This window comes from Bubalus bubalis, chromosome 16, assembly GCF_019923935.1.
Source record: "Bubalus bubalis isolate 160015118507 breed Murrah chromosome 16, NDDB_SH_1, whole genome shotgun sequence".
NCBI classification, from domain to species: domain Eukaryota; kingdom Metazoa; phylum Chordata; class Mammalia; order Artiodactyla; family Bovidae; genus Bubalus; species Bubalus bubalis.
The window spans coordinates 10690711-10717931 of NC_059172.1; the positions used below are offsets into that span (position 1 = coordinate 10690711).

At 47.2% G+C, this 27221-nt stretch overlaps 1 protein-coding gene across 4 annotated transcripts; it reads right to left on the reverse strand.

The window, feature by feature from the left end:
• Positions 1-2288: 2288 nt before the first annotated feature.
• On the reverse strand, positions 2289-21607 carry ACCSL (1-aminocyclopropane-1-carboxylate synthase homolog (inactive) like). 4 transcript variants are annotated; one of them, XM_044929240.2, is made up of 16 exons: positions 21453-21593; positions 14523-14719; positions 13833-14389; positions 12402-12461; positions 11873-11943; positions 11429-11498; positions 11154-11220; positions 9616-9713; positions 9286-9363; positions 8843-8943; positions 7571-7660; positions 6769-6814; positions 6532-6673; positions 4231-4373; positions 3991-4144; positions 2289-2711 (listed from the first exon to the last, which is right to left on the reverse strand). In XM_044929240.2, the coding sequence occupies exons 3-16, from the start codon at positions 14346-14348 to the stop codon at positions 2575-2577; spliced, it is 1773 nt and encodes a 590-aa protein (XP_044785175.1). In that variant the 5' UTR covers positions 14349-14389; positions 14523-14719; positions 21453-21593; the 3' UTR covers positions 2289-2574. The 4 variants fall into 4 exon arrangements, with proteins under 4 accessions (XP_044785175.1, XP_044785176.1, XP_045018855.1 ...); XM_044929241.2 differs by having other exon boundaries at positions 14523-14694; positions 21453-21549; XM_045162920.1 differs by having other exon boundaries at positions 14523-14624; positions 21453-21507.
• Between the last annotated feature and the right edge of the window lie 5614 nt (positions 21608-27221).

Here is a 27221-nt window from a genome sequence, read left to right on the forward strand (position 1 = left end):
CCTCCTTTCGTACTACAGAACACTTGTTGAACTCTACCTTAGACCTATACATTCTGAGACTTTGGAAAAGAACTAGACCACCCAGGACCCGGGCCCACTCGGAGCCTTGAGTAGTAAAAGTCTCCTTTTACCATGGAAAAAAAAAAAAAACTAACAGGATCCGTCACACACAGTATATGTGTGTGTGTGTGTGTGTATACATATATTTACATACATATACACATATATACATACATATATATGTATACATACACACATATATACATATATACATGTGTGTATATATATATATTAATATCTAGAGCAGTTTTTTAAAAGTCAAAAGTTATTAACTAAGAATGGAAGTGTTAGTGGCTCAATCGTGTCCAACTCTTTGTGACCCCATAGACTGTAGCCAGCCAGGCTCCTCTGTCCGTGGGATTCTCCAGGCAAGAATACTGGAGTGGGTTGCTGTTCCCTTCTCCTGGGGACCTTCCCGACCCAGGGATCAAGCCCGAGTCTCCTGCATTGTAGGCGGACTCTTTACCTTTGAGCCACCATGGGTGGAAGCCCCCATATACTTGGCCCTAAAATGTCTCAATTTCAAAGGATTGAAATTGGTAGTTTCTGTTCTCTAATCACAAAGGAATTAAACTAGAAATCATTAACAAAGATAGCTGAAGGACCCCAGATATTTGGAAACTAAATACTTGCTAAATAAATTATAGAGTTGGACACAACTGAGCGACAGAACTGAAGAAATCACAAGGAAAAGTAGAAAACTGAATGATCATAAAAACCCAACTTATCAAAATTTATGCGATGTTGCTAAAGCAATGCTTGGAGAGAAATCAATAACTTTAAATGCTTACATTTAGAAAAAACAGCTTAAAACTTTTGGTCTAATCTTCCCTACTAAAAAGTTAGAAAAATAACAAATTGAACCCGAAGTTTAAAAAAGGAAATAAAAAGTAGAAATGAAACAGAAGAGAAACACACAGGGGGAAAAAAAAAAATCAATGAAATAAAAAGTTGGGTCTTTGGAAAATATTAATACAATTGATAAACATTTAAATTAACTGATCAAAAAATTCATTTCAATACCAGGAAAGAAAATTATAATACAATATCCTTCATGAAAATAGATGTAAAAATTTTAACATCAAAGCCAAATCCAACGATGTATAAAAAGGTGATGTATCATGACTCTATGGGGCTATTGCAGGGCTATGATGTTGCTGTAACATTTTTTAATGAATATAATTTCATCACATTAATAACTAAAAGAATTATGTTATCTCTAAAGGTACAGGCAAAAACATCTGGTAAAAACTGAACACACATTTATGGTAAAACTTTCAGCAAACTAGGAATTGAAGGAAATTCTTCTATCTGGTAAAGGCAGTATGAAAAATATTTCCAGTAACATTATACTTATGAATGAGAGACCGAACTTAATCCTGTTAAGATTGAGAACAAGGCAAGAACGTTCTTACTTTTTTATTCAACTCTGTACTTGAGGGTCTAGGCCATGAAATTAGAACAGAAAAATAAGAGACATAAATATTAAAGAGAAGGAAAGTCATCTCTTCTAGTTGCATGAACTCTTTCTGTGTCTACTAATCAAGTTTATTTCTAAAGAAACTTGCCTGGTGTCAAAAAGTCTTGAAGAATCAGGATTTGTTGGTGGGCCACAAAGCTGCCCAAGAGAGTGAGGATGATCCCAAACCCAAGTGACTGATCAAAGCCATCAGTGGCTGCTAATAGTTCTTCCAACATCTATAAAATCGTGGTAGTCCCCACTCTGCCCATTTCACCGCTTCGATGCTCAGACCAAAGCTCAGATGTGCAAAGGTTTTGCAGAGAAATGCTCAGGAGGTATGATTTGAACAGTTGAAAACCCTAGAGATGAAAATGGAAGACTTCATTCAGGCTTATCACCAGAGATTCATTTTAAAAGCCTTTAAAAAAGGCAAAAATGGAGAGAACTCATATTTGGAAGCAGAAACATTTTAAACTATACTCTCACTCTACCACGTAGCCACACATGTGTAAGGTGAGTGTGATCGTGTAAGGATCCTATGGGACACTGCATCCAATACCTAGAAAATGCTCTGCCAATTGGGGATCATGATTTCCCTTCCTTTCTGGCCTGCCCTAGAAAGTATTCTTCACATATAACCTGCTTTACCTGCTTTAGAATTTCAAAACTAAATTTAATATTTAATTTAAATTTAATTAAAAATTAAGTTTAAAAATCTAGCTCCCAAAAGGTCATATGCAGAATGTGAAATAAAACAGGCCTGCAATTTAAAGAATATGGAATTTATTAGATACAGAATATAAAAGTTAACCCACCTAAACAGGGACCCAGAGAGCTCCCTTTATTCCTCCTCTAGGCTTTCCCACCAGAATTCCCATAAAAACATTTTGCACACACACAATGGCTCATAGAGACTAAGAAGATGTAAAGCTTCCAAAATGACAGATGCTTAAGGGGGCTGATGGTGGGGTCAAACGCACTCATGCCTGGAGGAGCCACTGTTTGGTCACAGCTCCAGGTGAGCGCCCAGCCTTCCAGATCCAACGCTGACATCAGGACTTCCTGAGAGCGGGCCTGGCTGGAGCCTCTGGCTGGGAGGTAGGCACTTCCTCCTTCATTGCCTCCTCCAGTTGCTTCACTGTACGCTCCTGCACCTGCTCCACTAGCACCTGCTGGAACCGACGCATGGCTAGAGGGTCCAAATGAAGACAGGAAAGCTTAGCTGGAGTGCACATGTGCCCCAGATACATGCAGGTCCCAGTAGACCACCACAGAACCTCTGGTTCAGGGATGCTGAACTTGAGCCTTCCCTTTTGGGGGATAGATTTCCAAGTCTTCCTGCCACATCCCCCATGGCTCTTTTGGCTTCACTGTCCCAGCCTCTGCCTGCTAGATTACCTTCGTGACTCAAAATCAAATCCTGTCACCTAGCTTATAGCCTGGAGAAGGCAATGGCACCCCACTCCAGTACTCTCGCCTGGAAAATCCCACGGACGGAGGAGCCTGGTGGGCTGCAGTCCATGGGGTCGCTGAGAGTGGGACACGACTGAGAGACTTCCCTTTCACTTTTCACTTTCATGCATTGGAGAAGGAAATGGCAACCCACTCCAGTGTTCTTGCCTGGAGAATCCCAGGGACGGGGGAGCCTGGTGGGCTGCCATCTATGGGGTCGCACAGAGTCGGACGCGACTGAAGCAACTCAGCAGCAGCAGCAGCTTATAGCCTTGGCCTCATTATTTTCTGCCTGCCTCTAGTGGCCCTTCCCTCGGTCTATTTTCCACATTAGCCCAAAAGATATGTAACATAAATATTCATTGCTATGTGCCCAGCGGGTAGAACAGTGACCTGCATGTGTTGAGATGCAGTAGATAAAATGATTGTCATGTTTCTGTAGCCTTCAGAGGAGAATCACAGCTCCACAGTATAGCATACAGGGACTTCTAGATCACGCGCTATCTATCTCACCTAGTAGCTGGCAAGTTCTGTGTGGGCAGAGCTCCATTTCTGGATAGCTTACAGTCCCAGTGCCTCGTCAATGACAGACACAGACCTGACATACCAAAAGTATAATATGCTTCAAGTGCCTAACATTTTCTCGTTTGCAAAAGAGCTTAAAGGTATGGGCTTTCCTTGTGGCTTAGCTGGTAAATAATCTGCTTGCAATGTGGGAGACCTGGCTTCAGTCCCTGGGTTGGGAAGATCCCCTGGAGAAGGGAAAGGCTACCCACTCCAGTATTCTGGCCTGGAGAATTCCATGGGTTACAGTGCACGGGGTCACAAAGAGTCGGACATGACTGAGCGACTTTCACTTTGACTTAAAGGTATGAAAGGGGTAACAGAGGGCCTAGAAGGACTGGAGCTATGTAGGCTGCAAAAGGTGAATAAGGGGCGACTCCACTCCTGGGTTACAGAGGAGTGGCGGGGGCATCTGTGAAGGATGCCAGGACCGGCAGGTCAGCTCCACTCACCGTTTCTTAGCAGGTGGGGCCTGGCTGCAAAGACGAGACGGAACCAGCCAGGCTCCTTACACATGAAGGTCTTGCCTGGGGATAAGATCAGCTTGTGGTCCAGGAAGCGGCGATGGAGGAGCAGCTCTTCCTCAAATGTGCATGGGTCCAGGTACTGGGGAGGAGAGATGGACAGAGCTGAGCTCAAGACCCAGCCGGCAGATCTGCCCTTCAACACCTGTCTTCAGTCCCAGAGCTCACCTGTTTCAAGTTGATCCAGACATAGAGGCCGGAGCCACGATTGAGAAAAGGGACCTTCGATGCCTTTAGCTTGCGAGTGACATACCTGTGAGCCTCCTGCAGCCGGAAGTGATAACTGGGCAGGTATATGTTGTCAATCCATTCTGAGTGGATGGAGGAAGAGAGCTGTTACATACTTCAGGGCTGAGATCTGCCAGAGGGCTCCTGACCAAATGCTTCCTCCCTGGGCTTCATGCCTGCTGATTCTACCCAACTGACTGCATCGTATTTGAACTGATCATACCTAACACGTGGTCTTTCCTGGTGGCTCAGTGGTAAAGAACCCACCTGCCAATGCAGGAGGCGCGGGTTTGTTTCCTGGGTAGAGAAGATGCCCTGGAGAAGGGAATGACTACCCACTCCAGTATTCTTGCCTGGAGAATCCTATGGGCAGAGGATCCCAGGGCTACAGTCCATGGGGTCACAAAGAGTCAGACACGATTAGCAACTAAACACCACCACCCACGACACCACTTCCATTGTGCGAGGTGGGGATGCTGGGCTTCTCAATAGTTGTGTAATAAGGTTATGTTTGAATTTACACCCTTGAAGCAAGAAGTTGAGGTGTCCCCTAAATGGGGTTGATACCGCTGTTATCAACCGGGCAAGTAGCTGCTACTCATAGTTCCCTCACCTTCTGCTTTAGACCCTAACAAATGGGCTGTGAAGAACCTCATTATGCTTGGGGATGACCCTAGCACAACCATTCTCAGCATTGGTAGCACTTTAGAACCACCTGGGGAGCTTTTAAAAGGCCTAATGGGCCAGATTATATCCCCAGACATCTAACTCAAAATCTTTGTGGATTCAGCCTACACATTGGGCTTCCCTAATAGCTCAGATGGTAAAGCATCCGCCTGCAATGTGGGACACCCGGGTTCGATCCCTGGATTGGGAAGATCCCCTGGAGAAGGAAAGGGCAACCCACTCCAGTATCCTTGCCTGAAAAATTCTATGGACAGAGGAGCCTAGCAGGCTACAATCCATGGGGTTGCAAAAAGTCAGACACAACTGAATGACTAAATTCCCTAATTCCCTACAAATCGGTATTTAAACTCTCCAGGAGGGATTCCCTGGTGGCTCAGACGGTAAAGCGTCTGCCCACAATGTGGGAGACCCGGGTTCGATCCCCAGGTCGGGAAGATCCCATGGAGAAGGAAATGGCAACCCACTCCAGTATTCTTGCCTAGAAAATCCCATGGATGGAGGAGCCTGGTGGGCTACAGTCCATGGAGTGGCAAAGAGTCGGACACGACTGAGCAACTTCATGAGGTAATTCCCACGTGCATCCAAGATTGAGAACCAGTGTTCAAGAAGCTGGGAATCTGGTTTCCACCAAATATCAGAAGGCCTGGCACCTTGCACGGAGGCATCCAGTTGGATTTCTCCTGTCTACCAGTTTCTCCACCCAAAGCTGAAAGCAGATTGTTTTCTAAATCAGATTATCTGATAACTTTGTTTCATGTATCCCTGCTCTCAGTTTAAATCCTTGGGCCTGGCATCTGCTCAATGACAGGGAATTTTTTAAAAGGAGCTCTTATCTAAGTTTGAACCATGGCATTAAAGGTGGGAAATTCTCTTTGAAGCCAGCATTCACTTAAGATCTAAGAGGGAAGGTAAATTCAGGTGCCATAGATATAGCAGCACCAGCCTGCCCAAACAGCCTCTCCTTTGGCCACCCTGGAAGATGAAGTTAAATCACATTTGAAGAGTCAGGCTGTTCTTTGGTAATCTTTGCCTGAAATAGGCCAGGTTTGTGCTCAGTGCTCAGTCTTATCCAACTCTTTGCGACCCCATGGACTGTAGCCCGCCATGCTCCTCTGTCCACGGAATTTTCCAGGCAAGAATACAGGAGTGGGTTGCTATTTCTTCCTCCAGGGGACCTTCCTAACACAGAATCCAACCTGCATCTCCTTCATTGGCAGGCGAATTCTTCACCAACTGCGCCACCTGAACGGGAGGAAAAATTGACCTTCATGTAAAGACCAATCTCTGAAGTTCCCACCTTCAAGTCCTAGAGTACAATTGACTATCCCTTTTGCAGGCAGAGCACAAGCTTTCAGATGGTCAGTGTTTTAGACCAGCACCTCTGTCTTCTTTCTATACCCGGCTGCATCTGCCCTCCTATAAACATCCCATCCTGCCACTGTTAAACCCAAGACAGTGAACAGGGTCTCAGTGTACTGAAGGCATGTCAGAGGCCCATGCAGACCCAGAAATTCCCGGTGGCCATGAGGTCCAGCCTGGGACAGGGCTCAGTACCTCTGTCCTGAAGCAGCTGATGCAGCTTGTACTGGGCGATGCCAGAGATGCTGTGGAGGTAGCCAAAGCAGCTCATGGCAGAGGCCACCTCCCTGTTGTGGGTATACAGAGCGCCAAAGCGGAAGCCAGAGATGCAGAAATCCTAGAGAAGAGAAGAAGGGAAGGGAATGCCCGGTTGGTCTGCCTTCTTCTGGCTCCACTTCCTTCCCTACCCAAGGACAGGCGGCTGGGGCTCACCTTACTGGCGCCCCAGATCACGTGGGTCTTGTTGGGATCAGGCAAACTAGAAAGGAAAGAGTCAAGATGATGGAGAAATACTTGAAGGATGATGGCATGCAGTCTATGAAGGGAAGATGAAAGTGGCCTTGAGGGCCTTCCTAGACAGAAGGGCCTGGGGACCCAAAGTTCAAGACACAGTTACCCCAGTTAAGCCAGGAAGTCAACAAAAGGTATCCTTGTGGAACCAGATGGGAGACCTCTCAAGTGCCCATTGAAGGTACTCGAGGACTCTCAGCCTGGCTCGGGGTCTTCCTACAGCAAGTCCAAAGCCACCTTCTTGGCAGTTGGCTCCTCATACAAGTGGGCCACCATTTCTAGACTTTCCAAACATTTCTAAAATGTGTTCACCTATTTCTTTCTGCCCCACCTTTGGTGAAACTGTTCTGTCTACCAGGCATGTTCTTCTCTTGCTTTGCCTGCTGGATCCTGTCCTAGGGCCAAATACCAACCCTTAAGAAAGTTCTCCTCTATTTCTCTTCTTTCCCTGTGCACTACTTATCAAGAAGCCCTGACCTTCTGTAGGGCTTCATCTTGACTTGACCATGCTCCTTCTACCCTCTTCTTAAACTATCTCATGTACAAAGTGGCATTTAGATAAGACATTTGGAGGACAGATGATGCTTTGCTCACTTTCACACTCTTGGAGGTTCTAAGCTCAGTTCTTGGCTCATAGCCAAAGGAGTGCACTGCCCATGGACTCACCCTGCAAAAGCAGGAGCTTCATGGTTCTCGTTCCCAAGTCCCGCTGAGACCAACTCACCTCTTCATGCTCAGAACACTGTGGAATGTGATGGCTTCATCAAACACAGACAGCATGTACATCTCATCTACAATCACGTGGAGGTTGTACCTGCAGGTTGGGTGAAAGAGAACGATTATCTAGGTTCTCTCTAATTGTAACTCACACTTTATTTGTTAGGTTTTTCCGAACACAGACCAGACATTCCTAAGGCCCCAGAAGCCCATCCAAACTTTCCAAGAGGTGTGGTAAGGTAGAAGGGGGTCTCTCCTTCACCAGAGGGGACCTTCTGTCCTGACTTTGGGGTGCTAGAAAGGAACAGGATCTGAGAGACATGCATGAGAATATCTGGCCCCACGCTTCAACTGTCAAGTAGAGACTAGTGGTAGCGGCTGGGCGTCCCAGAGACATCTCCTCTGGTATAGTCAGGCGCTCCCAGGACTTCCCAGTAGTTCAGTGGCTAAGACTCCCTGTTCCCAAAGCAAGGGGCTCAGATTCAATCCCTGGTCAGAAAACTAGATCCTGTGTGCTACAACTAAGACCCAGTGCAATTAATAAACAATCAAAAAAATTTTTTTAAAAAGAGCTCCCACCTAGGGTCTGGTTCAAACAGGGATATGAAGTGGGCTAAGTGCACACCTGCCTCGTCTCCTTTATTCTCCCAGCAGTGCTCTGAAGCTGTACTGTTACCTCTATTTCATAGGAAGAAACTGATTTCTGAGCTAGAAAGCTAATCCCTCCCTAGTCCATACTAGAGCCGGCATGGAGAGCACCCCCAGCACTCTTTCTCTTGTCCCCATGTGCCGCCGTTAATTGGTCTGGATTCGTTATGAAGTTCAAATACACATTTCTTCTAGACCATGGAAGATCATCTACCCTAAGAAGGCTATTTCCAGACTTCAGAGATATTAATAACTGATGTTAACATGTTCTTAGAAACAGGGACAGGAAAATTCTAGAGGGACTCACCTTCCTTGGCACCTCAAGCCAAGGAGTTTGGGAAATGGATGCAGGAAGAGCTTATGCTATGGGGAGTGGGAAGTAACAGGGTGCATGACTATTACATGGGTATGTGCACACAGGCAAAGGCGAGAAGGGAAGTGGCAAAGTCTGAAGCAGTGAGCACGTGGGTGCCTTTTACTTCACGTCCATTTCAGTTAGTTGTCCATGACTGCACAAAGTATACTACACAGTGAGAACACTTAGGGTATATTATTTCCAGTTCTGACTCCTTGACTGTGAGTGATGGGAACCCTTCTTACGGACTTCATCTCAAGGGGGTGGGAGTCATACTTCTTGGCAAATTCCAGATATTCCATCATGGAGTCTTGGGAATAGACATCTCCCAGAGGATTCTGAGGGTTGATTAGCACAAGACCTCTGACCTTTTTCCCCTGAAAAGAACCAAGCATAACCAAGTGAACACAAATCCTTCACCTCCACATCAAGTTCTGCTGAAGGTCAAGGCCAGGGCACCGAGTAGGATCGGACCCCTCATCAAGGCCTCAGTGGGCAATTGGAGGAGCAAGTATCATGGAGCCTGCAGAGGGGAACAGGAGGAAGCTCTGGGGGCCCACAGCCAGGCTCAGGGCTCCTTGGGGGATGTGCCCTGGGACACTGCCTCTTTTGAAGAAGGCACCCACACTGTCTTGGTGAACAAGTTATCCCACTGTCTCCATATTCAGCCCCTTTCCGGAGCAGCAGTGCCCACTCTGAAGACCCGGTTCCCACCTCACCTCAATCTTAGCCCTGAGCAGGGCGTGCTCCAGCTTATCCACAGTGAGCTGGAAGGGGTAGCCGTTTGCCTCAGTGACCTGGAAGACAGATTCAGCCTGAGAACCACATATCTGGAAGCTTCCAGGCCTGGATTCCTCATTCCTAGAAACCCTGAACAATCCTTTCCCTTCATACCTGGGGACTAGTCCCACATGCCCTTTTGGCCCAATTTCTCCATCCTTCTCCCATAACTTATACAGGAGAAAAGCAAGACCAACCTCCACCTTGGCAATGCCTAGACCATTCCCTTGCCTGGGTCAGTTGAACAGGGGAAGGAGGCCCACACTGACCTGACTCTCCAGGTGGACAGGAACCAGCTTGACTTTCGCATACAGGTGGGTACTAAAGGCGAAGCCCCCATAGGAGGGGGTGGGGACTAGAAAGGCCTCTGGAAGCAGAGAGACAGTGCTGTTAGTTCAGGGTCTCCCAGTGAAGTCCCCTAGATCAGCAGCAACACACCCCTCAGAGAAGGTTCCTGTGTAATCCCTCCTACGTGGGGGTGAGTGCTTTGCAGCGCAGGCTCTGTATATATAAGTGTGAGTGTTAGTCGATCAGTCGTGTCCAACTCTGCAACCCCATGGACTGTAGCCAGCCAGGCTCCTCTGTCCATGGAATTCTCCATACAAGAAGACTGGAGTGGGTTTCCATTTCCTTCTCCAGGGAATCTTCCTGACCCAGGGATTGAACCCAGATCTCTTGCATTGCAGCCAGATTTCTTACCATCTGAGCTATGATAAGCCAGTGCTCTATATACAATCCACTCTTAAAAATGTTATTTAGGAAAACAAAACCCTTAAGTTTCTTCTTTGTGGGTACACTAGAAGAGAAAAGGGGAGAATACTGCTGCAGGTTACTTGGAATCCAGGGACTCAAGCTAGGCTTGCAGCAGGTAGAGCATGAATCATCAGCAAGTCTTGTCAGCTCCAGGCCGACACTGGAGGCAGAGAGGGTTCACAAAGAGAGGGCTCTCATCTCTCTATGTGGCTCAGGTCTCCTGGGCTTGGTGACTTAATGTGTTATTTTCTTTCCATCTATTTGGCCTCCTTGATGAGCTAATCAAGGACCCACTCCTTCCAGTGAAACTGGCCATCTTGGGAGCACCATGCAGTAGGCTCATCAAGAAATCTGAGATTCTTATTTCAAATTGTTCAGAGGCATTGTTAAGGAAACCAAGAACAGATCTCTCAAGCTTTACTTGATCTAGAACCTAGTTTTTTTATTTCAGTGTTTTTGTTTGTTTGTTGACGTTGCTTCAGTCATGTCCAACTCTTTGTGACCCTATGGACTATAGTCCACCAGGCTCCTCTGTCCATGGGGCCCTCCAGGAAGAATACTGGAGTGGGTTACCATGCCCTCCTCCAGGGGATCTTCCCAACCCAGGGATTGAACCCAAGTCTCTGAAGTCTCCTGCAATGGCAGGCGGGTTCTTTACCACTAGCACCACCTGGGAATCCCCAGAGACACACAACTTGCTGTGTGTCGAAGAGATAGAACATCTGTATTGCCTAAGCCAGTTGACTAGGGCTCTTTGTATTGGGGTTGAGACCAAAAGTCCGACTAATACTAGACAGAGTTGGCTCCAGATGTCACCATTCCTGGGGCAGACTGGAGGCCTGTAACATGCCCATATTAAATGGGAATTCAAATCCCTCACTCCTGCAGAAAAAGTAGGAAGATGCTCTAATCGGTGCAGGAGGCACCCCAGCGCTTCAGGGGAAAGGTCTTCAGTCAAGACCCTCTTCTCCCTCAGGGCCCAGGGCCCAGGGCCCATGCGCGCCTGCCCACGTGGGGCTGTGTCCCTGAGGGAGCGCAGAGCCCACTGACTTACCCCCTGGATCACACAGAACCATGGCCAGAGCAGAGAAGACAGCGGAGCAGCCATTTAGAATGACCACCTGGAGAAGATACACAGAAGGCAGAAGTTGAAAACCAATCCTCGTGAGAGAGATCGGTTCCCCGTCTCCCTCCCCGTGGGGAGTCTCCTCAGCGAGGACCCACTGGCCTCCACCCTGCCCCGACTCTGAGAGGCTCTTCTGGAAATGCAGAGGTACCCAAGAATATGGTCCTCCACCAGGGTGTCAGGAAGGCTGGGAAGAGACTCACATTTTCTGGGTCAAGGGGCTCAGGTGTCTTACAGTAGAAGGTCAGGAACCGGGCCACTTCTTTTCGCAGGCTGTGGACAGACCCAGACAGACCGGTCGTTCCAGGATCGGCCCTGGGCTTTCCCCACAGCCTAGACTTCAGTCTTTTCACGAGAGCAGAGCGTGCAACCTCAGGGTCCTTACAGGGTGAACAGGGGACTGAGGCTGTCAACCCCCTAGGAGACACAGACGTGAAGAGTATGGACAAAAACTCGGGTCTCCTGAATGACAGAGCGGTGCTGTTTCTACTACACCAGCTTGCCTGCTCTGATAGTCTACACTAGGCATTTTCTAGAAGTCATTACCCCCACAATAGGGAGGCACCCAGCAGAGAACGTGGAAGTCTTTCCCTGGATGCAGACGGGTGCCTGTAGACCAGAAGACCCCAGGTCCAGGGGCTACTTACAATGGTTGCCCTCTCCAATCAGCGTACTGCAGTAGATCTTCATCAACGTAGGTCATGTCACTCTGACTCAACTGTGGACAAATAGAGTGTGAGCACGGCCAGACCAGGGATGCCCAAGAGGCTTCATCCTACTCCTAGGATGCCCATGGGCGTTTCCCCTACAACACAGGGCCTCCCAGAGGGAAATGGGCATATATGCTACATGCTCCCTGATGAACGGAGGCTTCAGTCTTCGTGTCAAAGATTATACAACTAGATCTCCCCCGGGAAGTGTCTGACAACCTCCCCAACCCTACATTTGATCTAGACTCTCCCTTGGCAGCTTACCCACCACACACCCGTCCAGAGAAAACTTCCCAACACAGCAAGGCCAGTCAGCAGGTTAGACGTGCTATTCTAGAAGCTATTTCCCCACTCCCTTCCTCAAACTTCTAAGTCTTATTCCTGTGTCTACCACGTGCTAAAAGACCCATTCTTGGGGGACCTGGGCCTGAAGGTGGGTCACAGCACAGGCTGGAACGTGGCTTACCCTCTCAGCCAGAAGATCAGTACAGAGCTTGTTCTCACTGGTACCAAGGTTGATGTAGCCCTGGAGATAGATGGAATCAAAGGTCAGTCCTCTTGCCCTGCCCACCATGGACCCCTTTAAACAGGTCATAATTATTCCTCTGGATGAGCCCAAATGGAGGTCTCCCTGCTCCATGAGGCAATAAAATCTGTGTTTGACAACCTTAATATCAGAAAAAATTCCACAAATTCTCCCAAATCTTAACAGCTTGCAAATTTCCCTCTTTAGAGCCATATATTGGGTTGGCCAGAAAATCCATTCAGTTAGTGAGTACCTTGCTCCAAAAAAGTTCTCGGTGAAAATGAAAAGTGTCTTATTTTTATTCAAAACTGAATGAATTTTTTGGCCAACCCACAACATAAGTAGTAATCGTTATATTATGTACCAGCCATAATTCACTGAGCTCCTATATTCTAGACATTAGACTAAGTGGTTCATGTCAATTGCCTTAATTCTCACAACTCCTGAGAAAATGCTCTGCTCTCCCGCTGAAAGAGAGTAAAGCTCAGAAAGGTTGAATAAACTACACTAGCCACATGACCTTGGTGATGAGCAGCATCTGGCCCCAGAGCCTGGCTCCTTAACCAGTCCCTGCCAGTATCACCTCTGCCATCTCCACATCCATGGAAGGGCCCCTTCAAGTTCCTGGAAGGGGCATGGCCCCTCAGAGGCCGATCAGGATACCCGACTCATTTGGGCCCCAGAAAAGCAGATGGCCATTGGCCACACATCCCTTGGGTGGGAACAGAACGAAAGGGGAGGCTACTGTGGCCCCCTGCCCTCTGGCTGGAAAACTGTTGGGACCCTCCCTTGCTGGAAGCCTTTTCTTGATCCCATCACCATTGGGATAACATCCCAACATCTTACAATGGCCTGATCCCATCCATACCTCTGTTAGAGTGCTCACCATCTCTACTCAAGTCGCACAGGCCTCCTTTCCCAATCACTCCAAGCTCTACTCACCTTGAAGCTTCCACCCATGCTGTTCCTCCTTCCTGGAGGACCCTTCCCTTACCCCCATCACCTGACTGATGGACTCAACCTTTAAACGATCTTCCCTGATGGTTTCCAAAGCAGGCAGCCCCTTGGTGCTCTTGGGAACGCTATTCACATCTGTTTCCCCAATGGCTGAGATCTGTTACTAGACATGAGTTCCACAAGGGTAGGTTCACTTACCACAGTGACCACAGTGATTCCCGGTAGATAAGAGCTAGGACAGGAGGGGAAACCAGACCCAGCTTGTCAACTTTCCTGTGCCCACCCCCTCACCTACAGGGGACAATAGCACCTACTCCATGGGGCTGGGAAGAATCAATGAGGACGCACAGTTCTTGGCACAGGACTCAGTAAATCCCTGTGATGGGGGCCCTCGAGCCTGTCCCCCATCCTCACCAAGGTGTTCTTGTCCTTGTGGTATTTGTTTCCTTGGTAGGTGTCGTAGTCCCGGAAGCTCAAGTGGTATAAGGCCGAGATGTCAATCCCACGGTTGGACAGGTCATAGCTGATAACTGTATTTTCAAAATCACTCTCTTGGTAGAACATCTGGCCAGTCTGCCTGTTTGCTTGGACCGGCTGCCCACCTCCGACATCACCCCTGGAGTCCATGGACGTGCAAGGCGGTTGGGCACTCTGGTTGCCTGGGGCCCCAGCCGGCAGGAAGCTGACGATCTGGAACAATAAGCGACCCAGGAGCGCCTCCTGCTCCCTGATGGCCTGACCGTGCCACTGCTCCTCCAGCGCCAGGTCCTGCTGCTGAGGTCTGGTCGTCAGCTGCACGATGTGATCCTCCACAGTCTGCTGCAAGGTCAGCACCATCTCCATCAGCTGGGTGTGGATGCTGCGGTATCTGAGGGCCTGGTCCCTCATCTGGACACAGGGCGTGTGGGGGGTGTCTGATGGGCCACTCATACTCTGGGTGTTCCCACTGGCCTCAGCTGGCTGCCTGGAACCTGCAGAGAGAAACCACGCACTGCAGCAAAGGAGACTTCCTGAACCTCAGGCCCAGGCATGATCTCAGGCTGGCCCCCAGTTCCTTCTACCGCCACACCTCTTACAGGCCCAAACTGGCTGAGGAAGGGCTACCTGCTCGCTCGAGGGCAATGCCGAAGTGGCCCAAGCTCAGACGTTGGAGCACTGGACTTAAGTGTCACTCATATGTGTTCTTAGGAAGAACCTTAGGGTCCACTTCAAGAAAAAGGAGAAATTGAAGAGGTAGGCTGTGGATTCTTCAGAGTGACTCCTGCTTTATACAGTTCTAAGGAAGAAAAGGGATTCTGCTGCTAAAAACAAAAACCAAAAATAAAAACAACAAACCAAAACCTTAAGTCATTCTGCTAGACTAGGGGAAAGTAAACTACTGCCCAGGGACCAAACCAGCCTTCCATTTGTCTTTGTAAATAAAGTTTTATTGGAGCATAGTCATGGTCACTTGTTTATGTGTTATCTATATCTGCCTTTGCACTTCAACAGCAGAGCTGAATAGTTGTAACACAGACCGTATGGCTCATAAGGCCTAATATAGCTACTATCTGGCCTGTTACAGAAAAAGTTTGCCAAGGCTTGTTCTAGAACATCATTCCTTTTATTTTTCCATTTTCCCCCCACGTTGGTCATGCCAGATGCTCAGAACTCAGTTCTTTCATCCTCCTACTCTGTATCCCTCCTGTAAACACCTTCGACCTGCTCACAGTGACAGCTGCCTTGGACATCCATCACCAGAAACCATGGGCAAGATACGTGGTTCTCGAGTTTTAAAGTCCACCAGAATCACTTAGAGGGTTTGTAAGGATGCGATGCTGGTCCTCATCACTGGACTTTCTTTCAGGGGTTTGGGGGTGGAGCCTGAGTAATTGCAGTTCTAACAAAGTTCCTCAGACTATACTTTCTGAACCTTCAACTATTCAGCCCAACCTTCTGTCTGAAAAGAAGTTCAAATGCTGGATAAGACTTTGCACATCTTTGTAAAGCGTCAAAGAATAAAAAAAAATCAGATATTAAGAAGCCAGGAGGTATGAAAATGTGAGGCTGACTACTGCCTCTCATTCCTTGTTAAATAATCCTCATATCCTCAGTCACTGAGATCCCTTTTTCTAAGAATCTAGACTTACACACCTTCCACCAAATGCCATCTTCTAAGTTTTTCTACATTACATCCCCCCACATATGCAAAACCTTGTTACTTCTTTTACAATTTGTGGGACCAGCACTTCAAAATACTGGACACTCTGCCCAACCTCTCTAAACCGTCTTTAGTCTGCCTGTGATATTCCCATGACAACCTATACTTCTCTGTGATGGCACTTAATTTTGTTACTTGTTCGGTATCCGTCCCGGTCAGCCTTCATCATCATGTCCTTAGCACACCATCCGGGCATACAGGTACCTAGCAGGAGAGGCACAACCCCAGGGATGCGGCTGACTCAGTGAAGAGATCAGCCATGACCGGAGACTGTAAGCTATGGAAGATGGAGCAACAGTTGGATGAAGCCATGGGACAAACAGATACCAAGTCTTGACTTAGGAAGCCAACCTTTCATCAGTAATACAGAGAACTTCTCTCACCGCTATTAGAAACATAATGTTTAGATAGAAATTGAACACATTTTTCTTATTCTTAGACTAACACTTGTTTCACAAGCAAAAGCTTTGCTCTGGCCCAAGCTCCATCCCCTAGAAGTAACAGGGCCATTGCAATGGGGCTCTCAACTCAGGGTGAGAAGGTCACACTGTCCTCCAGGAACGTGGGTGGCCCTCAGCGTCCTTCCAGTCCTCAGTCGGGGACCTCAGGCTCACGGGAAACAGGGATCAGGCTGGGGCAGAAACCGGAGGTCAGTGTGGCCAACAGGCACTAGGGGAGGGAGACTGGCTGGAATTAGAGCTCTCAGGCAGGGGCCAAGGCAAGTTACTGCAAAAAGTATATTTTCCTGGCAAATGTATTTTCTGATAAGGTAGTGAGTACGCAGCAAGGCTGAGGGAAAACCAAGAAGTCAGACCTCCACCAAGACTGGTCTTTTCTATAAGAAAAGTCTATTGTGACTGACATTGTTCCACAAAGGCCATAATGTCCCTAAATCTCAGCCCTAAATTGTCTGGTGTCGGGATACACACACTCTCATGTCTTGGCTATACCCGTAGTTTCAGTATTTCTCACCTCTAAACCATTTTCCTCCCAAAGCATACACAGGGGACCTCTATAAAAGCAGAATCTCAGAACCAGCCCAGCTGGTGCCCTCTGATAACAGCCGAAAGACAGATCTTAAACAGTAAAAATCGAGAATGGGGAATGAATATGGGGAATGAACTAGGAAGCTAGTCTCCTGTTCATTTGGGATGCCAGTACATGGGTATACCATTTATATGAGGATACTTCTGCCTCTTTCTCTAGTACCCTACAAGCCCTTCTAGTTTGATCTGCCATCTGGCCTTCCTTCCCCTCGCCATGCACCAGCTTTCCCTGGTCTCAGTACCCTAACCTAATTGAGATTCTTCCTTCTCAATGTACTAATTAAGATTACTACATAATAACTAGTACATAATGATAAAGATTGTCAAGTCTTCCTTATGTGCATGGGAAGCAAGGTGTATGGGGGGTATAGATCCCTAAATACAAGTGGGAAAACTGAAAACTCAAGTAAAAACAGCCTTGAGAAGTCTAGATTCTGTTGCCACTCACCAACTGTAGGATGTTGGAAGAATTCTCTCTGTCTGGGCACCAGTTACTCATACCAGGTGAGAAAGTCACTCGTTGTGTCCGACTCTGCAACCCCATGGTCTATGCAGTCCATGGAACTCTCCAGGCCAGAATACTGGAGTGGGTAGCCGTTCCCTTCTCCAGAGGCTTTTCCCAACCCAGGGATCGAACCCAGGTCTCCCACATTGCAGGCAGATTCTTTACCAGCTGAGCTACCAGGGAATCCTAACACTTACCTCAAATGGAAGTAAAATTGAAACTCCATGAAGGTAAGGAACTTCTAGTGTCCCATAGTAAAACCAAGATTTAAACTTGAGCCCTCTGACGGTAGCCCAGAACTCCTGGGAAGAGAGTGAACTGGCAGAAAACCAGCGCTAGCAGACTCCAGGCTGGTCTGTGCACATTCACATCACATAATGTGCCCTAGAAGTCTCAAATTCTGAAGCTGGATTAACTTCATCCAACAGCACTGTCATTCTCTTCTATTGGTGACTCAAAGTCCCTGGACAGAAGAAAACAAACGCTCTGGGAGCAGTATACCTGAGGTTTTAGGTTTCTCAAGAGGATGACTTTTCAAATACAGCATCCAGCACACAGAAAATCTAGATACATGAATCAGCAGCATGAGCTAAAACCAGCAGAGACAGCGAAGACCAACTAGACTTGAGGTGCTAGGAGTCAGCTGTAAAAACATTGCTTTTCTGTTCAAGGAGATAAAAGCCAAGCCTGAAACTTGACAAAAATTAGAAGTTAAAATGATAGATCTAAAGGAAACAGGAGAGTCTAGATCGCCTGTTGTTAAAATACAATTATTGAAAATTTAAAGCCTCATTGAATAAGATGTTTCATCAGTGCCAAATAACCAGGCACCAAAGCATGGCATCAAGAAGGTTAAAAAATGCAAATTAGGATAAATTATATAATTATATATATGTAGCTTCTTTGTGAAGCAACAAAAAAATACAAGACAAAGAAACATTTCAAAAGCAGCCAAGAAAAAAGTTATCTTAAAAGGAACCATAGATCAAAAGCTGGTATTAGCCACAGCAGAAACCTGAAGTTAGTGATATGCTATTGTCAATATACTGAAAGGAAATAACTCCCAGTCGGGAATCTTGTAGCCATCACACATCTCCACTTCAACAGGCAGTACCAATTTCTCCCGCTAGAGGGGCTGGATTTACTGCAGAGGACCTGCTAATCAGAGCAAGTAGTGACAGGTGGAAGAAGACAGACACCACTAATCAGAGGAAGTAGGTTCACCTTTAAAAGCTAAAGCCAACTGAGTGAAAGAAACCAGACAAGGTCCATACCGTACAGTTCTACTTATAGGGCAACTAAAAGTAACTGGTAATGATAGAAGTCAGAACAGTAGCTCCCTGGAGAGGTGGTTGCGAAATTGACTGTAATGGGATGCAGGAAACTTTCTGGGGAGATGATATTAACATATCTCAATAGGGTGATGGTTACATGGCTGTAACCACATGTCAAAGCTCAAGGTGTACGCTTATGAATTTTTCTATATTTAAGTAGGTTTTTAAAATGCAGCTATAGCTAATTTAAGGCTTTATTGTTGCAGTTTAGTCACTAAGCTGTGTCTGACTTCAGCAACTCCATGGACTATAGTCCATCAGATTCCTCTGTCCACGGGATTGCCCAGGCAAGAATACTGGAGTGGGTGACCATTTCCTTCTCCAGGGGATCTTCCCAACTCAGGGATCAAATCCAAGTCTCCTGCATTACAGGCAGTTTCTTTACCACTGAGCCATCTGGGAAGCCCAATTTAAGGCTCTATTAGATTATAAATAGCTAAATAAGTTTATCTCCAATGTGAGCCCTTCCAGTGTAAAGACCACTATGGGAACAGGCCCCAACTATGCAGAGGGATATTTGCATGATTAATTTATAGTAGAAAAAAACAAAGCGACAGTTCTTGAGACACAAGCATAGCTAAATTAGTCAAGAAAAATAAGAGAAAGCACATGCACTGAAATAAGATGAACTAGAGACTATTTTGCACTATTCTAATGGGTATGATTAAGTCTGGAAAAAATGGATAATCTAGTTTAAAAATGTAGTTAATTATTCATAGTCCCAGATAAGAAATAAAATCTTAAGCAAATCAGTTTCCATAGACATTATGAAAGAGTTAGGTCTCTTGAAGAATATCTGGTCCAGTGGGTGTCATAAGGAAATTTCATCATATATATAAAGGAGTATATTATTCCAGTGCTATTAAACTAGAGAAAAGGAAAATCCGCATTTCATAATCAAATAAACAATGATATTTAGACTTGATGAATTTTATATGAAGAACTATGGACAAATCTATGGACAAATGATTAGATTATCAATACTTAAAACTGAATAGCACCTAGCAAGCAGAATCCAGCAGCATAATAAAATAACCTTTCGACCATGTGGGGTCATATTGAGAAAGGAAATTCAATTCTATGACTTCTATTAACTTTTCATTAGTAGATCCTAAGGGAATAAAAGTCACTTGATCTATAGATGTTATAAAGACATCTGACAAAATTAGACACCCATTCTTGATTTAAACAACTTAATACAATGAATAGCCACCTCTTTAACATAAGACATCTCTCAGGCAAAAAGCCAGCCTCCAACTTAGCTGAGAAACCAAAGGGTTTGAAATCCTGAACAAGAGATAAGGTTGCCCATGGTCACTGTAAAATACCCAACATTTCACCAGAGGTCTCAGCCAAAAATATCAGGCAAGGAAAGAAATTAGAGTTAAAAATAGGAAATTTGAGTTAACACTATCTACAGATTACTAACGTCTACTTGGAAGACATAAACGAATTAACAGATGCTTTACAAGAGAATTTAGTAGAGTTATAGACTAGGACCCCACTTCATTTTTTTTTTCCCCCTTTGGCTGTTTAGCATGCAGGAATCTTAATTCCCCAACCAGGGATCGAACCCATGACCCCTGCAGTGGAAGAGTGGTGTCTTAACCATTGAACCAGGGAAGTACCCTCAGTTCATCTTTCTGTAAATAAAGTTTTATTGGAACACAGCTACACCCATGTGGTACACACACACACTGGCTAGACTTTGGTAGACTACACTAGAAGAAAATGAAGAGATAGTTCTTGAGAGATGCAAGCATAGCTAACTTAGTCAAGGAAAAAAAGAGAAAGCGCATGCACCAAAATAAGATGAACTTAGACCAGCATTTTCAACCCAGGCCACATACCTAATGAGAGTGCTCAGTGACTGCCCAGAAGCCCCAGCCACATGCAGCTTTATTTTCACTTAATCCTGGCTGCTAGGAGGTGAGAGTTATCCACAATTTACAGATTGGGTGAATGAGGACATAATTTATCATAGCCTGTTGAATTTAACACAGTCCCCTAATATACCCAGCCTGAGTATGAATGGTGTAAGCTTTTGGGGGTCACAGGCCCTTCGAAACCACAACATTTTCAACCACAGTTTACACTGGGTACTGCCTTGAGCCAGGCTATTGTCTGGGTTCTTTGTATACACCGCCTGATTTAATCCTCAAAGTGGCTCTATTAGGAGGGTAAGGAATCTACCTACAATGCAGGAGACGTGGGTTCAATCCCTGGATCTGGAAGATCCTCTGGAGAAGAGAATGGCAATCCACTCCAGTATTCCTGCCTGGAGAATTCCATGGACAGAGAAGCCTGGTGTGCTACAATCCATGGGGTCACAAAGACTTGGACACAACTGAGTAACTAACAAAAATAACAAATGAGGAGGGTACCACCATTAGGCTCACTCTACAGGTAAGGCTTAAAGGAGGAAGCTTAAAAACAGGAGGCTCAAAGGCAGGAGGTTAATTCAAACAAGTAGGATGGGAAAGTACTTGTCTGGAAAATCCCATGGATGGAGGAGCCTGGTAGGCTGCAGTCCATGGGGTCACTAAGAGCTGGACACAACTGAGCGTCTTCACTTTCATGCATTGGAGAAGGAAATGGCAACCCACTCCAGTGTTCTTGCCTGGAGAATCCCAGAGACGGGGGAGCCTGGTGGGCTGCTGTCTATAGGGTCGCACAGAGTCGGACATGACTGAAGCGACTTAGCAGCAGCAGGATGGTAAAGGGGGGCTTGAAATTCAAGTCTGCAAACCCCAGGCTCCACTGCCCTCTTAACCATCCCTTCCTGAGGCTGCTTGCTGGAAGGGTACACACACCCTCAAAGCCTGGCACTCACTATCAGGAATCCATAAGCCCCAAAGTCCATCATTGGCCACACCCCACTGGGGGGTCCAGGTAAAGCCCCGTCTCAGTCCACATCCATAGCTCCCAACCCAACCACCATGCTCTTACCGCTCTCCTTGTTTCCACTCATTTCTGCTCTGGTCAAAGTTGTTTAATCGTTGGGGGCCTCAGAGACCTCTCCACCGCGTGCTCCTCTCAGTAAGCCTGCTTACTGCTTTGGGCCTGCGCGCTCTGCTTTTAAGCATGCAGATGGTTTCAAGGGCAACAACCTCCACCTTGTCCTTTCCAAGGGGATCTCCCTCAGGTGCTCTTAATTACCTAAATGGCCTTTCTTTTTACAAAATTTTTAAAATTATTTATTTACTTTAAATTGAGGTTACATTGGTTTATAACATTATATGTTTCACATGTAAAACATTATATTTCAACTTCTGTATACACTTACTGTGTACTCTCCACCAAAAATTTAGTTTCCATCCATCCCCACACACTTGATACCCTTAACTCACACCCCATTCCCATCCTTCCCCTCTAATAATCTTTACTCTGATCTCTGTATCTACATGTTTGTTTCATTTGGTTTGGTCTTGTCCATCTCTTTTGTTTTTTGTTTCTTATATTCCACCTATGAGTGAAATCATATAGTGTTTGTCTTTTTCCATCTAGTTCACTTCACATGATCCCCTCAAGGTCCATCCAAGTGCATGCCTGCTCTGCTGCTAAGTCGTGTCTGACTGGTTTGTGACCCCCTTGGACTGCAGACAGCCGGGCTCCTCTGTCCATGGGATTTTCCAGGCAAGAATACTGGAGTGGGTTGCCATTTCCTCCTCCAGGGGACATTCCTGGCCCAGGGATCAAACGCACATGTCTTGTGTTTTCTGCATTAGCAGGCAGATTCTTCACCACTGCGGCACATAGGAAGCCCCTAAGGTCCATCCATGTTGTCAAAAATGGACAGATTTCATCTTTTTTATGGCTGAGTAGTATTCCGTTGTGTGTGTATGTGTGTGTGTATACCACATTTTCTTTACCTATTCATCCACTGATGGAACTTGGGTTGCTTCCATATCTTGCCTATTATATGTAATCCTGCAATGAACATTCGTGTATCTTTACAAATTAGTGTTTTCATTTTCTTTGAATAAACCCAGAAGTGGATTGTAAATTGGCATAGCCACAATGAAAAACAGCATGCAGATTCCTCCAAAAATTGAGAATAACATGGCCTTTCTTTGAACTATTACGGAGTGGGGCTCAGCAGCCCCCACGCCTGCGAGAACCACACTTTGGAGCTGTGGCTCTCAGTCTCTGGAGGCATCGGCGTCACCTGGAGAGCTTGCAAGGAGGAGGGGGCTCTGGGAAGTGAGCGAGGGTCTAAGCCTGGGTAGACCCTTAGGACTGTCAGGTGATTTGAATACTTGGCAACATCAGCAAGCAAATCTCAATTAAAGCACAAGTGAGCTACTAACCTCTGAGGCCACAATTGCGAGCAGGCTGCAGTGGGTTAACCGAGGGCAGGACAGGCAGTTTGACGAGGAAGCACTGGAGTGATGACCAGGGGTGGGGGGTTGCTGGTTCCAGTCTTCTCAGCCCTACCTGCCTGTGTGTCCTTGGTAAACCCACCCAAGCCTTTCTGGTCTTTGCTTTCTCTTTGATGAAGGGAGAGGAAACCGACCTCATGAAGGGTGCTGGATGGCAATGGTGTGCTTGAATGAGCGCCACACATTTGGAGCTCCTGGTCTGCCTTCCCTGAGGGTTGACAAACAAGCCAAGCTGAAAGCTGAGCCTCCTGTAACTCTCCCGGCCCACTCACCACCGTCTCTCATTCCTCTAGGCCCTCGCACATGCTGTTCCCTCCACTCAGAAGGCGTTTCACAGACACGCCCACTTGGCAGGCTTTTGCTTCTCCTTCAAGTCTGTGCCTGTGTTACAGTGGAAATGAAAAAGGAGGAATGAGTTTTTCTCTTTCCCTTTCCAGAGAACAAAGAAAATAGAACAGTGAGCAGGTTTGAACATTCCTAGTTTTTTTACTTTAATTGCTCCTAACTCTGCATGTCTGGAAAGAAGCTTGCTTTTCTGCTCCGTAACTCTGCAAGAGCTACAATTCACATTTTTTCTCTTGAGTCTATGCTAAATATATCCTGTATCTGGTGCTTACCCTTTCAACATCCTTCCCCTTGTAGTTATGTATCAGAAAGAAGGCCATAGAGCCACCAAAATGCCAGACTCAATTATTGGGTTACTGACGCCAGGCTACGACTGTCTTTGAAACAATGCAAGAGGAAGAAATCAAGATCCTATCACCTCAGTTCCTCATCACCGACTCCTGACTGCGAGCCCTTGCCTTATATAAGCCCCTAGACTCCTCATGGCTTGGCGGGGCAGGGGTTGGGGGGGACGGTGGGCACAGTTCTTGAGGCATGAGCCTACTGGGTTCTCCTCTCCACCGGCTGAGAATTAAAGCCACCTTTCAGTTTCCTCCAAACTCTCTCCATTTTTTTAATTCAGCTTTGATGGGCAGAGAAAGCCAAGATTTTGGCCAGCAACACCTGCGTGTCACCTCCTCTAAGGACACTTCCTCCCTGACTTAGGCAGGTTTAGGGGTCCCAGCCTGCATCCTCATCCTCTCTGCTTATGTCTACCGCACAAAACACAGAGGATGAGATGGCTGGATGGCACCACCGACACGATGGACGTGGGTTTGGGTAAACTCCGGGAGTTGGTGATGGACGGGGAGGCCTGGCATGCTGCAGACCATGGGGTTGCAAAGAGTCGGACACGACTGAGCAACTGAACTGAACTGAACTGAACAAAACACAGCAGTGCCTCCTAGCCTTTGCTCTAGCTGGTTTCCAATACCTGGACCTCTGTTCCCTGGAGATGCCTGCCCTGCTCCTCAACTCCTACGCATCTTTGCTCAAATATCACCTTCTCTCGGAGGCCAACTGTGATCACCTACCTCATTCTGCCACCTGTTCCCACCACACTGCAGCGACTCCCCCCCATTCTATCTTTCACGTTTTATAGTACTTTTCTCCTTCAAATGTGCTATATACTTATTTGTTAGGGGCACTATTTTCAGTACCCGCCTTCTAAAACATGAACTTCACGAAAGCAAGTGTCTTTGATTGTTTTTGGTTTTGTTTTTTAACTGTTTCTCAAATGTAAAGAACAGGTACTTGACCCATAGGGGAGCTCCACAATATTTACGAATGAATGAGAGAGTGGATGAATGAATGAGTGGATGAATGGACAAAGGAACAAATGAACAAATACCATAATATTAATACAAGTATCTAAAGTCTGGGTCCCTTCTGGACAGTTAGGCTTCTTAGTTTTGAAGGCACAGAGGGGGTTCTCTAGTTAGTGTTTGTTGACTATTATTGGTAACTATCTGATGAGGGACCGAGGACAGCAATGAAGGAACCAGTCAAGCAATTGTAGTCACCGGGTGACTGCTGACGGTAGAACGAAGACGTGCCCAGAGGAAAACCCTCCTTCCCCGCCCCAACCTGCTCGGTTTCCCACCATCTGCCCCTGGGACCCCTTGGAAAACACAGCTGTAACATGGATTCGCCAAGAGGGGTCGCTAAACTCTTATTTTCCCTCCAGGCGCAGAGAACTCAGGGTGGCGGCCTGTGCAGATGCAGAGAAAGCGCGGATGGGAGGATGAGAGGAAAGATGGGTGAAGGCCCCACTCTCTCCGGCCAGCCGCAGGGCGCGCGCCCCTAGGTAGACCCAGACGAGCCAAGCACTGCGCTAGGGGCGGGCAGTATGATCTCCGCCTAAGCCTATGACCCCTGGACTCAGGGTCCTCTAGGATCGGTTTTTCAGATAGGACCCCAGGCTCAAAAAGGCTGGGCGCCTTGCCAGCGTAGCACCACTAGAAGACCTCTTGGTAGGATCAGAGATTCAGATCTGCTGAACCCTGTCGTTCCCACCCTCTACCCCCTCCCGGACCCTCCCCCCGCCTTTCGCCCAGCTCTTTTGGGCGTCTCCCTTGCAAAAGCAGAGCAAGATTGCAAGCCCAGTGTCTGGGCCTCATGTAGAAAGAAAGCCCTTGGGTCTTCTTTCTGGTGGGGCTTAAAGCAAGGGGGTGGGCAGCGGGAGGTGGGGCAGAGGCTGAGTTCCTCCCCCGAGGACACAGAACCAGCTGCCCTCAGCTCCCACCCTCCCCCCAGCCCCACCTCCTTTGTATCGCCCTTGCTCCCTTGATTTCAGTTCCCTGGGCGTTTAAGTAGCCGCTTGGCCACACGCGAATTCACTTGGGAGAGAGAAGCCTGGCAAGCACAGAGTAAAGGCAGGATAGGAGGACACTGCAAAGGGTCCCCGACCTGTCTCTGAGACACACAGTAGTGAAATGGAGGCCCGGAGACAGGGCGACCTGAGAAAACCCCGACCCGAGCACCCTGTGGCCAGAGCCTGGGAGTCTATAATGATGGGCTCTCTTGGTGGACACGAATCCACATCCTGAGCCTCCCAGCAATACAGTGAGGAGAGTATCCTTGGCCCTATTTTACAGATGGGTAAACCGAGGGCTCGTTCTGCCCTGGTGGCTCCGTGGTAAAGAATCCACCTGCCAATGCAGGAGATGCAGGTTCCATCCCAGGGTTGCAACGATCTCCTGGAGAAGGAAATGGCAACCCATTCCAACATTCTTGCCTGGGGAAATCCCCTGAACAGAGGTGCCTCGCAGGCTACAGTCCATGGGGTCGCAAAAGAGTCGGACACAACTTAGTGACTGAACAACAACAAACTGGGCCCAGCAAAGTTTCCTAAGGCTTGGCCACGTTCGTGTTGTTTGCATTTACCCGATTCCTAGTGTGTGTTCTCTTCCAGGATTCCTGAGACACAGCGGCAGTACCCTAGCAATCCCATTAGGTCTGGCCTGGTCTCCAGGTTGTATGGGGTGCTCTGGACTGGGAGCCTGAGGAGGAAGAATGCCAAGGTGCTGAGGTCTGCTGGCTCTGGCCCACTCAACCCGTCCTACTGACTATAAGCAGGGCCAGCTACGCCACTGGTTGCCACTTAGTTGCCCTCTGGGGAACATTCTTCTTCCAGCCAGTTACCCAGCAGAAGCTGTTCTTCAAAGGGCACTGCAGGTGCTCCCTTCTGCAGAAAGCCTGACTACTCCAGCCCTTCCGAGCTCCAACGATGTCCTTCGAGGTTCTGAGCAGCTGTCCACCCAGGGGAGGCATTCTCTGACCTGGGCACTCACCCCCAGCTGGATTGTAAAGACCTTGAAGGAAGACAGACCAGCTCTCTGCTCGTACCTCCCTTTAGTCTATGGGGGCTGAGTATACAGTAGGTGTCCAGGAGCTGCTTCTCAGTTTACTTGTTGACTGTTTACATGGGAAAACAGATCTAAAAAGCAGCTCTCTGTGTCCAGGGAGTTCTTAAGCAAAATTTGTAAATGACCTCTGTGTCCTTTGGGACAACCAGGAGGAATGAATTATCACTATTTATTCATTCAACAAATATTTAACGAGCCACTGACATGTGCTAGGCTCTGGTGACACGGAAGGCAACAAAACAGGGGCGACCCTCTTGTAATTTACCTCCTAAAGCAGGTGACAGAAGATGAACAACATATGTAAACCAGTAGAGCTGGATGAGAAGATTTTCTGTGAAGAAAACCCAAGTTGGGCAGGGGATAAGAGCAAGAGGGAGGGCTGTTTAGACAGGGAAGTTAGGGGAAGACCCACAGGAAGGGAAGAAATCGCTCCAGGCAGAGGGATGCAAGTGCAGAGGTCCTGAGGTGACAACACGTATTTGCTGTATCTGAGGAAAAGAAAGTGAAAGTCACGCAGTCGTGTCCAACTCTTTGAGACCCCATGTACTATACAGTCGGAGAAGGCAATGGCACCCCACTCCAGT